This window comes from Schistocerca serialis, chromosome 1, assembly GCF_023864345.2.
Source record: "Schistocerca serialis cubense isolate TAMUIC-IGC-003099 chromosome 1, iqSchSeri2.2, whole genome shotgun sequence".
NCBI lineage: Eukaryota > Metazoa > Arthropoda > Insecta > Orthoptera > Acrididae > Schistocerca > Schistocerca serialis.
Window position 1 is genome coordinate 650,902,010 of NC_064638.1, and position 20,582 is coordinate 650,922,591.

General features: G+C 37.9%; 1 protein-coding gene across 1 annotated transcript in view; it reads right to left on the bottom strand.

Moving 5' to 3' along the window:
- LOC126479091 (protein phosphatase 1L) overlaps window positions 1-20,582 on the bottom strand; it is an 87,968-nt gene that overhangs the window by 50,583 nt on the left and 16,803 nt on the right. The window contains exon 2 of the mRNA XM_050103754.1: window positions 416-878. Within this exon, the coding sequence (XP_049959711.1) occupies window positions 416-878 (463 nt within the window). The remainder of the gene's footprint in view (window positions 1-415; window positions 879-20,582) is intronic.

Consider the following 20,582-nt stretch of genomic DNA (forward strand, 5'->3'; position numbering starts at 1 on the left):
TTCTTGCTCCTGGGTATGGACACCCTCGCAAAGCACAGTGTGTGTAACTTCTACATTCATATGTGCTCAGTACAAAGGTCAATGCAGATGTGTAGACCCAACCCATTATGAGAAGGGCAGCACTTAATCCCTTCCAATGCTCACCTCTCTGCAGCATCTATTTGCTTGGCTGAGCTTCTCGAAGTTCGAGAAATAGTAATTCAAGTTTATGACAGACTTTGAACCTCCTTACAACTATATTTTCATAATTTAAATCACTGCAACAGGAGACAAAAAATGCAGTAGAAAATAGTCTGTTTGAAATGACATTATTCACAGATTATGCCACCTATATCAAAAGCATGATAAGAACAGTATCTTACAGTGCTAAGTAGATCAGTACTACTTATCAACCTAGGAAATTTGTAAAAGTTACCTGCAACATCCAGACTCTTTTTTGCAGCTTCAACTAACAGATGATCAGCAGCAAGTACTTCATCTGTAAGCAGTCGTCCATAATCAATTGTACCTGAGGCATCCAGGTATCGAATTGGAGGGTTCGTAGGAGGTGGAGGAACAGTTGAGGGTCGTGCCTCCCGTGTTATCGTTCTTGTACTGAGAGAACCGAGCCGCTGTAGCAGCTCGGGATCCGTTACCCCAGGAATGCCTCCAGCACGTTTTTTCACACAATCATCTGTTTGTGAAGCTGCTTTCCTGAAACTTTTCTTTCTGTCTACTGCTGGTGACCCCCCTGTTTTATTTGATTCTTGTGGCTTCTCTGCTTGTGTTGTGACATTTTCACATTCTCTGTATTTACCCTCTGCCTTCAATCTTTTGAGTTCAATGACTTTGTTGTACAAATTTTGAATCAGTTTGTCACGAGCATAGTTGGCAGCAAACTGAAAGAAAATAAAAGTAACTTTATTGAAAACTGTCATAGAGAATTTCACAAATCTGTACAAAATGATTTTAAAGTATATTACATTTTTTAAAAAAATATCATGTCTCGAAATTACAGAACACTTCTTTCAAATTATCGCCGATTTAATAAATGGAATGAATCTGTAAGGAGTAAGGGCTTTATTCAAGTGGGTTGAGGCGTAGACATCATTACGCAAAAGAAACATTATGCCTATAGGTGCACTGTTTACACTAGCATTGTGTTACAATGACTGCTCCAAATATTTGCAAAGGCGCTTCTCAGATATTATTACACGATTCTCCATCAGTACTTGGCAGCATGTGATATGATAATTATAATTATAATAAAATAAACAAAACTGAAGTTCCACGGCAATTTTATTTATCCAGAATGATATATTCACACTGCAGTGGAGCGTGCGCTGATATGAAACTTCCTGGCAGATTAAAACTGCGTGCCGGACCAAGACTCAAACTGGGGACCTTTGCCTTTCATAGACAAGTGCTCTACCGACTGAGCTACCCAAGCAGTACCTTGTCTCCTACCTTCCAAACTTCACAGACGATCTTCTGCAGTTTGAAAGGTAGAAGACTAGGTACTGGTAGAATTGAACCTGTGAGGACGGGTTGTGAGTCGTGCTTGGGTAGCTCAGTCCGTAGAGCACTTGCCTGCGAAAGGCAAAGGTCCCCAGTTTGAGTCTCAGCTGCACACAGTTTTAATCTGCCAGGAAGTTACAATTCTATTTATTTACAAACTGGTATTCAGATTTGTACCAAGGATACACGATAGTTTTACTACCAAAAAGCTTAACAGGAAACAAAACAAAAGTATCACAAATGAACTTACATCTTTTATCTACTTTTCTACATAGTCACCAAAGTTCTCAATACACTTCTCCCATTGTGGTACCAGTTTCAATGTGCCCGGTTCATAGTAGTCCATTTTGTAGGAGTAAAGTTATCTGTGGATTGTTGACTTCATTTCTGCATCTGGTGCAAAGCATTGGCAAGCAAGGATTTTTTTCATGGGACCAAATAGATGAAAGTCTGATGGTGCAAGGTCCGTACCGTTTGGTGAATGCTGAAGCACTTTCCACCCAAATTTGATGATTTTCTCATAGACAGAAGCAGCAACACAGAGGTAAGTATTGTCTTGAATAACTTTGACACCATCAGCATTAATGTTGTGGTATTTGTCATGAAAGGTGCAATGCAGCTTAACCAAAGTTTTAATGTAGGCTGCAGCATTCACTGTGGTCCCTGTTCAGCAAAGTATGCCAATAACACACCTTGTACATCCAATAACACAGCCACAGGCACATTCCTCACAGACTGAGTCACTTTGACTTTTTTTGTACTTGGGAACAAGCATGTTCCCATTTCTTGGTTTCAGGTGTGTAGTGGTAAGCCCACACTTCATCACCAGTGATGAGCCCTTTCAGAAAGCCATGCCTTTCTGTGACGTAAGATGTCATCATTCACTGGCCTTGTGGTTGCCTGTCAAGTTCTTAGTCACAAAGTGAGTATTAACTTTAAAAAATTTCTCAACATCTCATGAATAATATCATACACCCCTACCACAGCAAATGTTTAACTGCTCTGGTAAGGTTCGCAGCTGCACAGACTGGTCATTCAAAATAACTGCCTCAGTGGCTCTGACATTCTGTGGGTTGCAGCTGTTACCAGACACCCAGAGCATGGCAAATCACTCTGGTTCACGTACCCTCTTGGAAGAATGTACACCCCCGGAGACATTGCTACTGTCCATACAGTCGTCCTCATATATGCATGTTCCTGTGAATATCATTCAGTTTATGACCTTTGGCCCACAAATGTCAAACTACACCTCACGCCCACCACAAGTTGATGATAGTAACATGCCTAGAAGTTGGTTGAGGGGGAGGGGGGTAATTTGGGGGGGGGGGGGGGGGGTTGGTGGAGTGGAATATCACTTAAGAAAAGGAGAGTTGGGGCCTGCCACCGACAAATTAGTAAAATTTGGTGTTGCTTAAAGCAGTTTTGGAGTTCAGGGTAAAAAAATGTGTATTAATAAACAATAAGATACCCATTTTAAGTTAAACGATATTTATTGGTTCACATAGTACAGAGTGTGGTAGATAAGTAATGAGACTGGCCGCCGCGCGGTGCCCCAGTCGCTCGCAGGGCAGTCTCCACCTGTACATCACGTGGTGGGGGATCTGAGCTAATAATAGAACCGGTTCGCAGTCGCGTCGGAGCTCTGGTGCAGTGAGGGTCGAGCTTCGCGTATTACGTTGTTTGTGTGCCCGCGACACTTGTGAAAACGCTGAAAATGGATCGCTCGATAGAACAGCGGTATGCAATCAAATTTTGCTTTCGCTTGGGCAAAACTGCTTCGGAAACTTTTGCTATGATTACGGAGGCCTACAAAGAAGACTCCCTATCAAGAGCTCAAGTGTTCTGGTGGTTTAATGAATTTAAAAACGGGAGGGAATCCGTTGAAGACATGGAACGATCTGGACGCCCTTCAACGAGTCGTGTGGATGAAACGGTGGCCAAAGTGAAAGAACTCCTGGACTCCGACTGTCGTTTAAGTCTCAAAATGATCGCCGATGAGGTCTCCGTGAATAAATTTACGGTTCACCAAATTGTTACGCAAGATTTGATGATGGGGAAAGTTTGCACAAAATTGGTTCCCCGAGTGCTCACCGCCGAACAAAAGCAACAACGAGTGGACGTTTGACATGAGATGTTGAATGATTTGGAAAATAATCCACACTTTTTAGACAACGTAGTAACAGGCGACGAATCGTGGACATTCCAGTACGACCCGGAGATGAAAGCCCAGAGCTCGTAGTGGCACACACCGGCATCCCCGCGGCCGAAGAAAGCAAGAATGTCAATGTCCCGCATCAAGACAATGCTGATTGTGTTTTTCGACAAGTGGGGGTTAATTCACAAAGAGTTTGTCCCTCAGGGGAAGACTGTCAATGCCGAATTCTACAAAGAAGTCCTTCAGTGATTGCACAGAGCCGTCAAACGGAAGCGACAGGACCTTGCTCAACGCTGGCGTCTCCACCACGACAACGCTCCGGCGCACACAGCGTTCCTCGTGACCTCCTACTTGATGCGAATTGAAGTTGAAGTTTTGCCACAGCCACCATACAGCCCTGACTTGAGTCCTCCTGATTTCTTCCTATTTCCGAAGGTCAAAAGGTGCCTGAAGGGTCATCATTTCGACGATATTCCGAACATCCAACGTGCTGTCACGAAGGCACTAACTGGGATAACTCAAACGGACTACAGTGGGGCCTATGAAGCTTGGAAAACGCGCTGGCAACGTTGTGTCGACGCCCAAGGCGAGTACTTTGAAGAATATTAACGTTTTGTACAAATTGGATCAATAAATTTGTTTTTCTAGACTGAGTCTCATTACTTATCTACCACACCCTGTAAGCTATTTGCCGCTCTTATTCTTTTGTTAAAACGTGTTTTAAATACACTGCAACCTATATTGCTACATAATTATTATAAAAATTATTTACTCTTTTGGACTAATATATTTGCTGATTTCTGAAGTCATTTTATCCAGTGTAATACGATACCCCATTGGGGGGGGGGAGGGGGAGGAGGGGGGGCTATAGCCCCCATACCCCCTCCCCTTGCCACCACCTGTGTGTGTGTGTGTGTGTGTGTGTGTGTGTGTGTGTGTGTGTGTGTGTAAAAATCAAGGAGGTGGTCTAAGACAACCCCCACCCCTCTGAGGTGTCAGAATCAGTATCTAGATGACTTGTGACTGTTGAAAGTCTCCAGCCCTGATACACTCTCCACTTTAGCAACACGTACTAGAGCCACACTAACCCAACCATTACACTGTGCACTAACATTCGCATTAGTGAGTGTAAAATTCAGTATGGATCCACAAAACACTGAAGGTCCGTGCAGAATAAGTTGTGCACCTACTCCATTCTTCGTACTGATAGAAATATTATCAATGTTTATATACTGTAAGGCGCAAATGCCTTCTCCTCCTAAAATAATGCGGAGTAACAAATATATATATTTTTGTGTCATAATTATGACCTATCTTGCTAGAGCTCTCCGTAGCACAAACTTCACATTACATCGGCATGAAATTTCAACATTCTAGCTGCAATACCAGGGGAGAAAAAAATTATTGTGCATTACTTTCCAATCCTCCTTTGTATGTTATCTTTCAGTGACAACTACCTGCTGCAATAGCAAATAAAATAACCATGTAACAGAGGTACAAAGTAATACATGTTGTTGTTGTTGTTGTTGTTGTGGTCTTCAGTCCTGAGACTGGTTTGATGCAGCTCTCCATGCTACTCTATCCTGTGCAAGCCTCTTCATCTCCCAGTACCTACTGCAGCCTACATCCTTCTGAATCTGCTTAGTGTATTCATCTCTTGGTCTCCCTCTACGATTTTTACCCTCACGCTGCCCTCCAATACTAAATGGTGATCCCTCGATGTCTCAGAACATGTCCTACCAACCGATCTCTTCTTCTAGTCAAGTTGTGCCACAAGCTCCTCTTCTCCCCAATTCTATTCAAACCTCCTCATTAGTTATGTGATCTACCCATCTAATCTTCAGCATTCTTCTGTAGCACCACATTTCGAAAGCTTCTATTCTCTTCTTGTCTAAACTATTTATCGTCCACGTTTCACTTCCAAACATGGCTACACTCCATACAAATACTTTCAGAAAGGACTTCCTGACATTTAAATATATACTCAATGTTAACAAATTTTTCTTCTTCAGAAACGCTTTCCTTGCCATTGCCAGTCTACATTTTATATCCTCTCTACTTCGACCATCATCAGTTATTTTGCCCCCCAAATAGCAAAACTCCTTTACTACTTTAAGTGTCTCATTTCCTAATCTAATTCCCTCAGCATCACCCGACTTAATTTGGCTACATTCCATTATCCTCGTTTTGCTTTTGTTGATGTTCATCTTATATCACCCTTTCAAGACACAGTCCATTCCGTTCAACTGCTCTTCCAAGTCCTTTGCTGTCTCTGACAGAATTACAATGTCATCGGCGAACCTCAAAGTTTTTATTTCTTCTCCATCGATTTTAATACCTACTCCGAATTTTTCTTTTGTTTCCTTTACTGCTTGCTCAATATACAGATTGAATAACATTGGGGAGAGGCTACAACCCTGTCTTACTCCCTTCCCAACCACTGCTTCCCTTTCATGTCCCTCAACTCATATAACTGCCATCTGGTTTCTGTACAAATTGTAAATAGCCTTTCGCTCCCTGTATTTTACCCCTGCCACCTTTAGAATTTGAAAGAGAGTATTCCAGTCAACACTGTCAAAAGCTTTCTCTAAGTCTACAAATGCTAGAAACGTAGGTTTGCCTTTCCTTAATCTTTCTTCTAAGACAAGTCGTAAGGTCAGTATTGCCTCACGTGTTCCAGTGTTTCTACGGAATCCAAACTGATCTTCACCGAGGTCGGCTTCTACTAGTTTTTCCATTTGTCTGTAAAGAATTCGCGTTAGTATTTTGCAGCTGTGGCTTATTAAACTGATAGTTCGGTAATTTTCACATCTGTCAACACCTCCTTTCTTTGGGATTGGAATTATTATATTCTTCTTGAAGTCTGAGGGTATTTCGCCTGTTTCATACATCTTGCTCACCAGATGATAGAGTTTTGTCAGGACTGGCTCTCCCAAGGCTGTCAGTAGTTCCAATGGAATGTTGTCTACTCCCGGGGCCTTGTTTCGACTCAGGTCTTTCAGTGCTCTGTCAAACTCTTCACGCAGTATCGTATCTCCCATTTCATCTTCATCTACATCCTCTTCCATTTCCATAATATTGTCCTCAAGTACATCACCCTTGTATAGACCCTCTATATACTCCTTCCACCTTTCTGCCTTCCCTTCTTTGCTTAGAACTGGTTTCCATCTGAGCTCTTTATATTCATACAAGTGGTTCTCTTATCTCCAAAGGTCTCTTTAATTTTCCTGTAGGCAGTATCTATCTTACCCCTACTGAGATAAGCCTCTACATCCTTACATTTGTCCTCTAGCCATCCCTGCTTAGCTATTTTGCACTTCCTGTCGATATCATTTTTGAGACGTTTGTATTCCTTTTTGCCTGCTTCATTTACTGCATTTTTATATTTTCTCCTTTCATCAATTAAATTCAATATTTCTTCTGTTACCCAAGGATTTCTACTAGCCCTCGTCTTTTTACCTACTTGATCCTCTGCTGCCTTCACTACTTCATCCCTCAAAGCTACCCATTCTTCTTCTACTATATTTCTTTCCCCCATTCCTGTCAATTGTTCCCTTATGCTCTCCCTGAAACTCTGTACAACCTCTGGTTCTTTCAGTTTATCCAAGTCCCATCTCCTTAAATTCCCACCTTTTTGCACTTTCTTCAGTTTTAATCTACAGGTCATAATCAATAGATTGTGGTGAGAGTCCACATCTGCCCCTGGAAATGTCTTACAATTTAAAACCTGGTTCCTAAATCTCTGTCTTACCACTATATAATCTATCTGATACCTTTTAGTATCTCCAGGGTTCTTCCATGTATACAACCTTCTATCATGATTCTTAAACCAAGTGTTAGCTATGATTATGTTGTGCTCTGTGCAAAATTCTACCAGGCGGCTTCCTCTTTCATTTCTTAGCCCCAATCCACATTCACCTACTACATTTCCTTCTCTCCCTTTTCCTACACTTGAATTCCAGTCACCCATGACTATTAAATTTTCGTCTCCCTTCACTATCTGAATAATTTCTTTTATTTCATCATACATTTCTTCAATTTCTTCGTCATCTGCAGAGCTAGTTGGCATATAAACTTGTACTGCTGTAGTAGGTGTGGGCTTCGTATCTATCTTGGCCACAATAATGCGTTCACTATGCTGTTTGTAGTAGCTTACCCGCATTCCTATTTTCCTATTCATTATTAAACCTACTCCTGCATTACCCCTATTTGATTTGGTGTTTATAACCCTGTAGTCACCTGACCAGAAGTCTTGTTCCTCCTGCCACCGAACTTCACTAATTCCCACTATATCTAACTTTAACCTCTCCATTTTCCTTTTTAAATTTTCTAACCTACCTGCCCGATTAAGGGATCTGACATTCCACGCTCCGATACATAATTTATGACATTTACAAATGTAAAGTTGATCTCAAATAGGTCTAAAGCAAGTGGCTATATTTTAACACATAAATCTGATCTTATCATTTAATTACATAGTTTTTTCATAAATGCATAAACGAAATTACTGATAAAACTTTCCCTAAAGGAGGAGACTCGAAAACTGATGGTTCTTTTAAAACTATGCTAGTCTTCTATTTTGTCTATTTATTGATTTTTAATATTTACATCTTTCTTTCTTAGTTATATGAAGCATACGATTCATATATTACATGGATGGTTTCCATTACGTCACATTCAGCAAATAGTGAATCAGGTTTCTGCAGTCCCCAGTCTCCCTCTGGTTTGACACCCGAATAGCTATGATTAGCCATTATTGACCTAAACAGAATTTCTCATGGTGTTACTTGATTTGCCACTAAACTACGTGTTTATTAATATAAAACAAGGGTCTGCACTTGTAGTGTTTCAACATGTTTGCAAGAATCAAAGGGTGCAACACTTTTTTATGCTTCTGTGTGGTTCGCAGTGGCCAGCACACACAAATACAATTTTTCATTTTCTTCTTTTAGTGCAGAGTGTTATTAGAAATGTACGAACTGTACCCACTACTGAAAACGATGCGACTGATTTTCTGTAACTCCTTTTGAAAGTCTAATTTGGAGTATGCAACAAGGATGAGATGATGCATCAAAGTCACTGAAGAAATGTAAAAGCAAAGGCACATGAAGATGACTATGTTACATCAAAACTGATTACAGATGGAAGAAAAAGTGATATAAATGGGACTTCACAGAATTCCGTTTCAGTAGAGACAAGCTTCAAAACTGGAATAATACATTCCTTTTCTATTTTACCAGAAAGGAGACAGAACATATAAAAACAACCATACACCTACCAGCTTCCTTTCTGTGAAGAACAAAACTTTCACGCAAAAACCACTGAATTTTAAGCAAGCTCAGGAAACATTTTATGTCTTAATTCCATACATGTATGGAGTGTGGGAAGGCTGACGTCCATATTTCGGCAAACAATGCGAGAACAATACTGCATACCATCCCAACATTCCATTTAAGTTCACTAATAATCTCAGTTAACCTTTTGTATGGGCTATAATATTATTATTTACCGAATTTTTTTCTGGTCGCTGCTAGAGGAAGGAAGTGTAGTTGGGAGGTGGGGGGGGGGGGGGGGGGGGGGGGAAGGACTGGAAGAGGTGACAATAGGTCCCATCCACAGACACAAATTATACAGGTAGAGAAGTGCTGCTAGGAGAGGCAGTGCCCTGCACTTTCAGTGCTGAGCAACATGTACTGAGCATCACAATAAAAATAGAGAATAATTAAACAATGGAAAAGCCAGAATAGAATTTAACAATATTATGAAAAGGAAAGTTGCCACTCACCATACAGTGAAGGTGCTGAGTCGCAGATAGGCACAACAAACAGATTGTCACAAATAAAGCTTTCAGCCATTAAGGCCTTCTGTGTGTGTGTGTGTGTGTGTGTGTGTGTGTGTGTGTGTGTGTTCTATTGTTGACGAAGACCTTAATGGTCAAAAGCTTTATTTGTGACAGTCATTTTGTTGTGCCTATCTGCGACTCAGCACCTCCACTACAAGATGCGTAGCAACTTCCCTTTTCATAATAAAGAATAATTAAATCTTTCATGAAATTTCTTTACTGGCATGTTCATTTTTAATCTTTGTATGTATTACATAAAATTCTGTATCAATTGTCCCCAGCAGCATTCAATTAACTGTTACAATGAGCCAGATTTGTTTCGTCATATAGTTTGAAGCAAACGTATCCAACAGCGCAACGTAACATTACATGCTCTACATACTGTAATGGCTGCTACAAGCAATACTGCTACACACAGTACTGTCTGTTATTGTTAGATATGTGTAAGACTGGCAATAGCTGGGTGGCCCAGTTTTCCGATTACCTCCAACATTGATCTATTATGATGCTACAAACATGTGTCTGAATTTTCCGAGTGTCAGTTGTATTTGATGTAACACAATGCACCACTTGAAAGTCTAGTACAAAATTATAAACTGAGTAAAATCATCAAATTTCATGGAATTCACAGATTTTGAGAACATCTCATATTCAATAAAACCTGTTTTGATAACCCTTGAAGTACAAGGCATGGATTTGATACATGTCAGCAAACAAAAAGCATAAACATCAATCCAACAAGACAGTGAGAAATTTAGAATTTTAAGGAATTCTGTTCTGAGATTCTGGAGTTGGCGGTCATGTGTGCGTGAGGTGTACTTGTTTGTGTGAATGAATGGTGTGTGTTTCTCTTTCTTTTGGTGATGAGGGCCATGGCTGAAAGCTTATGTGTAAGAATCTTTTAATTGTACCTTTCTGAAACTTAATGTGTCATCTTTGTGGTAAGTAGCAATCTATCTTACATTACTGATATTCCAACCCGGAGTTTCCATTGTTTGAACTGTAAGAAATATCAGGTAAGGGGATTCTGTCTCACCAAAATTATTCTTAACAAACCTAGGGGAAGTTTAGGGATCTAAAACTGAGAAGAAGAAAGAATACATGCTGATGAAACATCACAGATGAACCGTCTTATTTTCACTGATAACGCTATACTGTATGCCTGTGGATAAAATAAACTTTGACAACTAATTGAAGAACTTAATACAATGAGTTTGAAAGTTGGCCTGAAAATCTTTTGTATTTACACTAAAATAAGGGACACTTAACACATTAATACAAAGAATATTACACATTAATAATCAAGTCACTGAATCAGTGGGTGAGATTTTATATTTAGGGCAGTTTATGACAACTAAAGGGACAGCTGAAGAAATAAAGAGTAGTAAGAACAGTCTGGAGTGCTTTTGGTAAACTAAATAAGGTTTTCACAACAAAGGTTTCAATATCTCAGAAACAAAGTTTATAGCACAATTTATCAAGTATAGCAGGATTGGAGACTGTGGCTGCTATGTGATACAAATTGTTAAATGTGTCATTGTGGGTATTAATAACTGCTTCAGCTGTATTGTTGGATCACTACCAGTTCTGTGGCACTAAAAGCCACATCTTCAGGCGAACATCTGTATAACAATAAATCCAGAAGGAATAGCAACCCTGAAACATATGCTGGTATGGTTAATTATTTAAAAAATTTTAAAATTTGTTAAAAATATTATAAACTTTTACAAGAGAATATCAAAATGTTAGTAATCGCATGACTAAACATTCGAGTGGAAAAGATCGGAATCTTTTTACCCAACATTCACTGTCCGTCAGAACAAAACACCACTAAAAGGCAGTATGTCACAGAATAAAACAGCTGGATTCCAATACAGAGGATGGGTCCTAAGCAAATCATACCACAGTGATTCACTGGTATGGAGAAAATAAATGAAAACTATTAAGACCTAATTTTGGGCCAGAATGAATTTTTAAAACTTTAAAATGATTTATCATACTAGTGTATATCTCAGGGTTGTTATTCCTTTTGGATTTATTGTTACACAAGTGTTCACATGAAGCTGTGGCTTTTAGTGCCACGAAACCAGTAGTGATCCAATAATAAAGGACTGAATACAGCTGAAGTGGTTATTAATACCCAATATGTACTCATAGCTGTGGTTGCCCTACCAACAGATTTTTCTGTTAAATGTGTACAGCAGGAGGCAGTCACAAATTGGTCCTGGTTCACTTTATTGAAAAGTACTCTTACGGGTTTTGAACGGACACAATTCATCATCAGATGACTCGCAAGCTTTCATCAAAACACTAAATTAACTAGTGGTTTGATGACAGCATGGAAGCCATGTGATGATGGACTGCATCAGTGCAAAAACAGCAACAGTCCTTTTTCAATAAAGTAAACCAAAACCAATTTGTGGCTGGTTGCTGCAGTACAGCATCATCAAGAAATTTTATAATCAAATTGCGTTACCAGTTTTGAGTGGTATGTAGGGAATTTTAATGTAAAAATGACTCAAAAACTGAGGGTTGTTCAGTGAACAAAAGAGAGATGCAACTTTGAAATTATTAGGAATTATACGAATGGATCACAGAACAGATTGGAGTCAAAGATGAAATTATATCTTTAATGAAAGTGAAATGGAGGAGAAGATATGTAGTCAGTTGAACAGATGATAACTGATTGAGGATGCTTGGGATATGAGAAATACTGATTTATAATTATATTCTCTCACATTCCCTTGTTTCAGGAAAAGAACTGTTTTATTCATGTAGAAAACTTTAGGAATTGCCACTTTTCATAACAGCTACAAAACTCTCCAACAAGAGATCGTTCAATTTTCACCAACTCTGTTTCATGACTTACGTGCATATGTCAGTGATGTCTACTGCTTTTTTATCCTCAGAATCTGCAGAATTTCATCAATTTCTTACTCTTGTGTGACCTTTCATCTCACTTTTTTTTAGTCAATGTTCTTTCTGTCTCTAAAAGATTACATATGTCTTCCATTCTCCAAGATTTCTCTTACTGTAGTTCTGTCTTCAAAACCTTGATAATTCCACATGTCTTCTGTCATTCTATTTTGAGATTTTATTTGTTTTTCCTTGCAGCTTTGTTTCTCATTTCTTCTCTCTGTGCCCATCTATGTTTCATTTCCTCCTTGATTTTTTTCTGATTTTCCTGCAATGATTCTACAGGGTGTTAAACAAAAAGTATTTAAAACTTTGAGAGGTGGTATTACTCATCAAAATAAGAAAAATAAGTCCAATAAACATGGGTACAAAAATGCATACTTTCTCAGGTAAGTCCAATAAACATGGGTCCGGAAATGCATACTTTCTGCAGTAAACGTGTTTACAGGAGGGGTTCATTCATTCATTCATTCATTCATTCATATGCACCCCTCTGTCTTTCGGCATAAGGAATGATGCACCATTTGAAGTAAAACCGGTTGTTGTTGTACCTCCTGGTACACACTGAAGAGGTGAACTTATAGTGCCTGCACACCACTGACTGGTTCAAAATTCTATTGTAAACCCTGCCTCGGCAGTAAACAAAATTTTGGATGAGAACAGTGGATTTTCAGCACACTTCCACAACAGACATTGACAGAACCGACGTCTGCAATGATGGTCTTTTGGTCTTAGAGCATGAACATACTGTAGATGATATTGGTACAGCAAACGATGAACTACCCTCTAGATAAGAGGGCGAGACATGCCTTCTGCTACCGCTAATCGTCACACACCAGCCCCAGGGGTTTCTCCCATTAAACATAGCACACACACCACTATGTCAGGTGTGCAGGCCCACTGTCAGTCTTCTGAGGTGCATGGGCACCTGTGTCTCTCAAACGCTGGAATGGATATTTTTCAGCGCAGAGAGCATGGGCTCACCGGCTACGTCCATTTGTCAAACCATACCAGAATATCATATCTGCCATTTCATTTGCCCAGTAGTAGACTTCGATTGCTAACAAGCAATGGAAGGGAGAAAATGTAAGTGTACTACATGCAATAGCAGTAAACACTTAGTGAATCTGCGTTTGGAAGAAGGTAAAATGCCATGACACATACCCAAGGTTGACAATACTGTCCAATAAGACACACAAACATGAGGAAAGCTAAAACAGCCTGCGGCACAACTTGAACCACACAACTGACTGCAGAGCACCTAATGATAGGTAGAGTATTGTGAGTTAGACAACATAACACCTTGCTGACACAGCTGATGGAGTGCCAATGCGACGACTGTGCTAATATCTGCAACCAAGCATTGTACAGCCCTCCCTATAAACAAGTGCTTATCTCGGAATATATGCATTTCCAGACCCGTGCTTATTGGACTTATTTTTCTTGTTTCAGTGAGTACTACCACCTCTCAAGGTATTCAACACTTTTTTTTTTTTTTAGCACCTGTATATTTATAAAATTACAGAGAGAGAGAGAGAGAGAGAGAGAGAGGGGGGGGGGGGGGGGGGTGACTGGTCAGTACTCACGTTCAATTAGCTGACAGACGCAGGTTTGGGGTCTATTAATTTACTTCTCCAAGGGGAAAAAAGGGATAGGGTGGGAAAAATTAGAAAGGGCAGCAGGTCGCTCGGACCCTAGGATGAGAGGGACCCACCTCTTGCAACAACAATGGGAAACAAAGATTCTATATTTTGGTAGAATTCGTTTGTGATCACCATCAACTTCCAGATACAGGTAATTATGTCTGGGCTTGAATCCCACTTCCACAACGCTGCCTCAATTATATTAGTTGACCTGGAATATTCTTGATATGGCACAACAGACCATTTAAAAGTCAACGATACATTATAAATTGAGGAAAATCACCAATTTTCCTGGGATTAATAGATTCTGAGAATCTTTGGGTTTACTTTCAGCACAATTCAATTTCTTATTCCCATGTGACCTTTCATCTTACTTCTTTTTGTTAAGGTTCTTTCTGTCTGTATTTTCAGTTGTACAAGATAAAATACGTTATGTTTTCTGTGTGTTTTAGATTTTGGGTTACTGATTTGCATTGTATTATCCTCACAACTCCCACATCATTGTGAGGTGACCTTTGGGTAAATGACAACTAAATGAAAACATATATTGTCTTCTTTCAGAGCATTCATGGATTATTTTAATAATTATCATCTCATATTGATCACAGAAACCTACCAGTCTTGTACCCCTCTTACTCTGTTCCTGTAATCCAAAGTTCCCTTTTCTTTGCCAAAATAAACCACTCCACTAATGGCATGTATAAGTTTGCACATACATTTCATTTTTCTTCTGGTATCCTGGCTCTTCGTGATCATTATTTGACATTTTAGGGATGGAGCCTGAGTCTGAAGGCATGAATTTTAATTTATTACTTCCTTAATATTAACTCCATTTGCATCACATTTTGCAGGTAGTATCAGCAAATAATACTGCAAGTACATGCAAAATTATATCATCACACAACACACAGTTCAGCAGATATGATGTCTCTGGCCATGGACCACTGTCCAGGTGTGATCTGGGCCCATTTCTAAAGTGTTCATTCATTTGTAAAGTACGACTGAATGATAACCAGGTTTGTTAAGTTTCCGATGATATTCATGATATTCATCGTCACCACAAACATGGTAACATTTGTAAATTCACTAATTTAGCATTTGTTATTACTGCAACTTCACTGTATGCAATGTGCAGTGCCTCCTATTACAGTACACTCTTGATAGTTCAAAATGAAAGGAACCATGACCACCTTGAATTATTGAATACTTGAACTATCAAAATTTATGTGGGGAAAGGAAAGGAAACGATGTTGAAAAGAATAAGTCACATGAACAAGGCCTCAATTGCTTTGTCAAACTCCAATTTCTTTCAAGTTTTTTGGTTAAGAGATTATTTCTTTCAAAGAAACTGTTTTAATTCAGTCAGTTTCTTAGCCAGTCACAACGTTAGCTTCAATGACACTGTACTCGAGAAAAACTATCTTTACTGTTTATCCTTTCTCAAGTAACTTCTGTGCTTCCACTTAACATTCAAAGTCACAAATTAAATTTCCTTTCGTTTGTTACAGCACTCATCTGTAGGTGTACAATCAAATACAGTCAACTAAGGAAACAAAACACAACAGTGTACTGTACCAACACTTTTCACAAAAGGTTTGCTTGTTTAAACAATTAAAAATCAGGAGAAGCATATGCATGGGGTGATTGACACCAACACAACTAAGAGTAGCGAGTTGTTAGACAGGCGTTTAGCTATGAGTGGGTCGGGGAAATGGATCAAGGATCGCTGCGCTGTATAGTAGCTCTTTTCTTATTTTTTTGGAGGCTCGTATTCATGGGAAACTCATAATTCCAGGATTCAGAATATTGAGACTCTATTGTACAGGCTTATATATTTAAATTAGGCTTTTGTAGGACCACTGGGGTATATATGTTGTTACAGGATTTTGGTTAGAATATTATTTTTATACAGCAGCTACAGAGAAAGGAGGGGCTGGACCATTCATGAGAAAATCACATACTTTTAAGAACACTGAGAATTGTTATGTAATATAGATTTTGGTCAACATACGTTTTTGGATGTATCTAATGCTGATGGTGTTAAAACATCAACATTCACATCATTTTTCATGTTAGGAGAAATTATAAAAAAGAAAAAAAAATCAGAAAATGTGTCTACCTAACCAAATTTATATGGTAATGCAACATTGCCTTAGGGTCAATCCAAATGAAGTGGTGCAATAAAAATTAAGTTGGTTGCTTGACCATTTTTAAATATTTTAATTTGTTTATATGTGATTACCCTATAATTGAGAAGGTCGAAACAGTTTTTAGAAATATTATACATTTCACCTCTACTGAATCGTGGCCATTTTCGTTTGTGAGCGCACGACAATGTTTCAGTTAAAGACGTTAGCAAAAATATGAATATCTCTGCACTGGGTTAAGTCACAACATTGCAATTGACATGATTGTTTTTAGAAAAGTGTCCTCTACAACATTGTCTATTATACAAAATACCTAAATTCAAAAATAACCGGTCAAAATGATCTCCAAAATTTGGTATCCAAATTTTCAAAAATCCCCTTTTTAGGCCCAAAAATAACAAACAAGGAGTGATTTATGAGAGTCTATTTTTTTCCTATAGTCAGGTATCATACACTACTAGCCTCATATAGAGCAAGAACACTTACAAATGTTTCCTTAATTTTTTATGAATTTTTGAGATTTGAAAATTTTCATTTTTTGTAAAGTTTGGGGTTAGTTATCTCAGGTGGGACTGAATATGTTGTTGTTGTGGTCTTCAGTCCTGAGACTGGTCTGATGCAGCTCTCCATGCTAATCTATCCTGTGCAAGCTCCTTCATTTCCCAGTACCTACTGCAACCTACATCCTTCTGAATCTGCTTAGTGTATTCATCTCTTGGTCTCCCTCTACGGTTTTTACCCTCCACGCAGCTCTCCAATGCTAAATTTGTGATCCCTTGATGCCTCAGGACATGTCCTACCAACCAATCCCTTCTTCTAGTCAAGTTGTACCACAAACTTCTCTGAATATAAAAATTGATTTTTGCACAGTTTGTACACCTATATGATAGCAACGTACTGTAAAAATTTCAACATTGATATCTGACTGTAAACAAAGATATGAATTTTTGAAAATGAGGAGATAATTCACAATACTCTACAACTGATCTTATGGCTGTTGCCTATTCATGTGTGATATTGGTGGGATATAAACCATTATTATTATTGAGGTAAGGTATGGAATTATATACAAAATGTGGAAACATCACTGAAATTAACATTTATATTATTTTGACATACTTAAAATAAATATTTTCAATTAACATCCTTCGAGATGTGACTGTTCCTAAACCTGGTGGTGAATGTTAAGAATACTTATTTCTTCAGACAGTTTCTGTGATATAGAATAGACCTCCTAGTTGCTGTAGAAAGTTCAAGCACTGAAAGTTTCTTTTAAACATTTTTCATTGGTATCCATTTCTTGAATGATGTTCTTGGGCCAGCAGGGTGGAAAAATGCACAAAAACATTACTCTTTTCAGTCATTCAATGTTAAAGAAAGAGATGTAATTTTACTGACACAATGATCCTCATAAATTTTGGTTTCTGATGTTACACAGCACTGAACTAAGTTTTCTGTAATGCCAAGGAATTTGTGGAAATGTCTTGTTTTCAAATCTGGTTTGAAGTGGTGTTTTCATATGCAGAACCACTTCTTATTTCTTGATCAGAAAATAGGTAATGCCTTTAATATTATCCTTGCAAAAGACATACATGTCCTGTACTGTGAGAATTTGGTCTGTGGTTGGTTTTTGTAGGCTGGTATTACTTACTTCACGTTTTGTTGTACCTCCTACTCCATCACATGCATTTTTACCATGGCAAGATGCAAAAAAGTGCCATTCAGCCTCCAACCCAAAGTCTACTTTGTGGTTGCACAGATTTGAAAAATTCTTTTTGTGCTTATACTGACTACCACTTCCATCTGAAAAGTATATCAGCTTCTCAACCTTGGGAAAATTTTCTTTTATGTAATTTATTACATACTTTTGAAACACATGTACAGCCAAAGTGTTGTGCTCCAAATAGTCGCTTAGAATGCAAACTGAAGAACTGCAAATTTCATCTTTCTCATTTTTAAAGTAGAGAATAAATGGATGCACTGTTGCCTGGTCATTGACCCAGTGGTACCCTTGTATTGCATCCTGAATCACAAATGTAATTTTTTTGCAAAATCAGCTATCACTATGAATTCAGTTTCACGAAGTTGTGCTTTTTCGTCCTTCAAAAACTTACTTTGGATTTTAGAAACATAGTGGTGACTTTTGAGTTTTTGTAAGTTATCAATTACAGATTCCAAGTAGGCTATTCTTCCTGAGATTTAACCACTATTATCATTTCTGCCCTGTCAGTTGAGACCCACTGTTTGAAAGTAATACTGTCTGGCATATTCATGAAACATATCATATTCATGAAACATATCATATTCATGAAACAATTCAATAATGGTTTCCTTACCAGGGCATTTATTACAAAAACTCATCATGCACTCATAACTGTTAGTGTCACAGACCATTAAATCTAGTAACTCTTTGTAGTTAAGATCACTGAGTTTTGCACCCGCAATCATCAGTTTGACAAACACATATGGAGTGTGTCCCTGAGGATCCGGCCAAAATACACCACTTAGGGTGGAGGTCACAAAATTTTGACATTCCAATTTCGCATTCAGGATGAGAATTTTTGAAAGCTACATAAACTTTATTTAAACTTGATAGCACTAGTCATTTCTGCTTTGTTACTTTAACTCCATTTATAACAACTCTTTTGCTATCTTTGCAACCTGGGCACATTCTACTGTTTTCATCATCTTCAAAAAACTGCTTTTTCAAGTTTTTTGAAACTGACACGTGAACTGTTTTGTTTCTTCACTTATACCTACTCCTTTCTTCTTTCCTAAAACTGGAAGAATGCCTTGCTCTTTCACTAATTTTCAAGTTAGTTTAATCAAATGAAGAGAAACACTGAATTCATGAACTAGGCCTATTTGTTCTCTTGACCACTAGCCAGGGAGCAATCTTAAAATTTTAACTTTTTCCTCTTTAGATGTCACTGAATATTTAATTTTTAATTTCTCTATTAAGCTCAAATATTCAGTGTTGGATGTATCGGTATTATTAAAACATGATTCCCAGTCTTTTCTAATTTTGTCTGAAATTTGTTGTACCTTATTTTCAATAGCTACCATTATTTTTCTTTATTTTCGAAGCACGAGATACGTCTGACTTACAACAAGCAAAATCCAATATGCTAACAGCTTCCTCATTAGGAATATAAGTGTCATTAACAAGGTTACATGATTCTGGTTCTGGATTGACAACAAATATTTTTGAGTAACAATTTGGATAGAGGGAATTTCCTGGAATCACTTTATATTTCGCTTTAGAAGCTGTTTCACTCCAACATAACAAGGGCAAATGTTCAAGTTTTATTCCCTCAAACCTTTAGTAATAGGCTTCTTACGAATTTTAAGTGGATTACAGCACTTTCTTCCAAAAATGTGGTTGTACTTCTGAATATATTTCTTTTCATGACACTAACACACTGATGTTACAGAACAACTTACTCGGGATTTGAACAAAGTTTGTCTAACTTCATTAAAGTCATTGACATTTTTCAAGTTTTTTGAAACTGACACGTAAACTGTTTTGTGACACACTTCACTTGCTATCTGTCCAACAGAGCACTGTTCATTCATGTTATTGCATTCCAGTTAATCTTTCAAAATTAATTACAGATTACACCCACAACAACGCACGTAACACATTCTACACTCTCGATGAAGTACGTACATCCACTCTAACAGAGGTTTCAGAACAGACTGAATACAACAATGCCACACCCAGTAATAATATAGTTCTACAATGCCACACCCAGCAATAATGTACTTCTTTATTGTCAATAAACCTAAATGTAAATGGGCATTTTTATTACCATCGAACAAAAGTGAAAACTCCTATTGTTTAATATTGCATTATTAAAAATAAATAAACTAAATGAACATTGGGTGGTGGTGTTAACTAAATATATGTCACAATCAAATTTTATCACAATGAAACAATAAACCATTTAAATAGGCAACAGCCATAAGATTAGTTGTAGAGTAATGTGAATTATCTCCTCATTTTCAAAAATTCATATCTTTGTTCACAGTCAGATATCAATACAGTACATTGCTATCATATAGGCTTACAAACTGTGCAAAAAACATATTTTTATATTCAGTCCAACCTGAGATAACTAACCTCAAACTTAACAAAAAACGAAAATTTTCAAATTTCTAAAATTCATAAAAAAATTAAGGAAATGTTTGTAAGTGTTCTTGCTCTATATGAAGCTAGTATTTTATGATATCTAACAATAGGAAAAAATATACACTAATAAAGCACTCCTTGTTTGTCATTTTTGGGCCTAAAAAGTGGATTTTTGAAAATTTGGATACCAAACTTTGGAGGTCATATTGACTGGTTATTTTTTAATTTAGGGTATTTTGTGTAATAGACC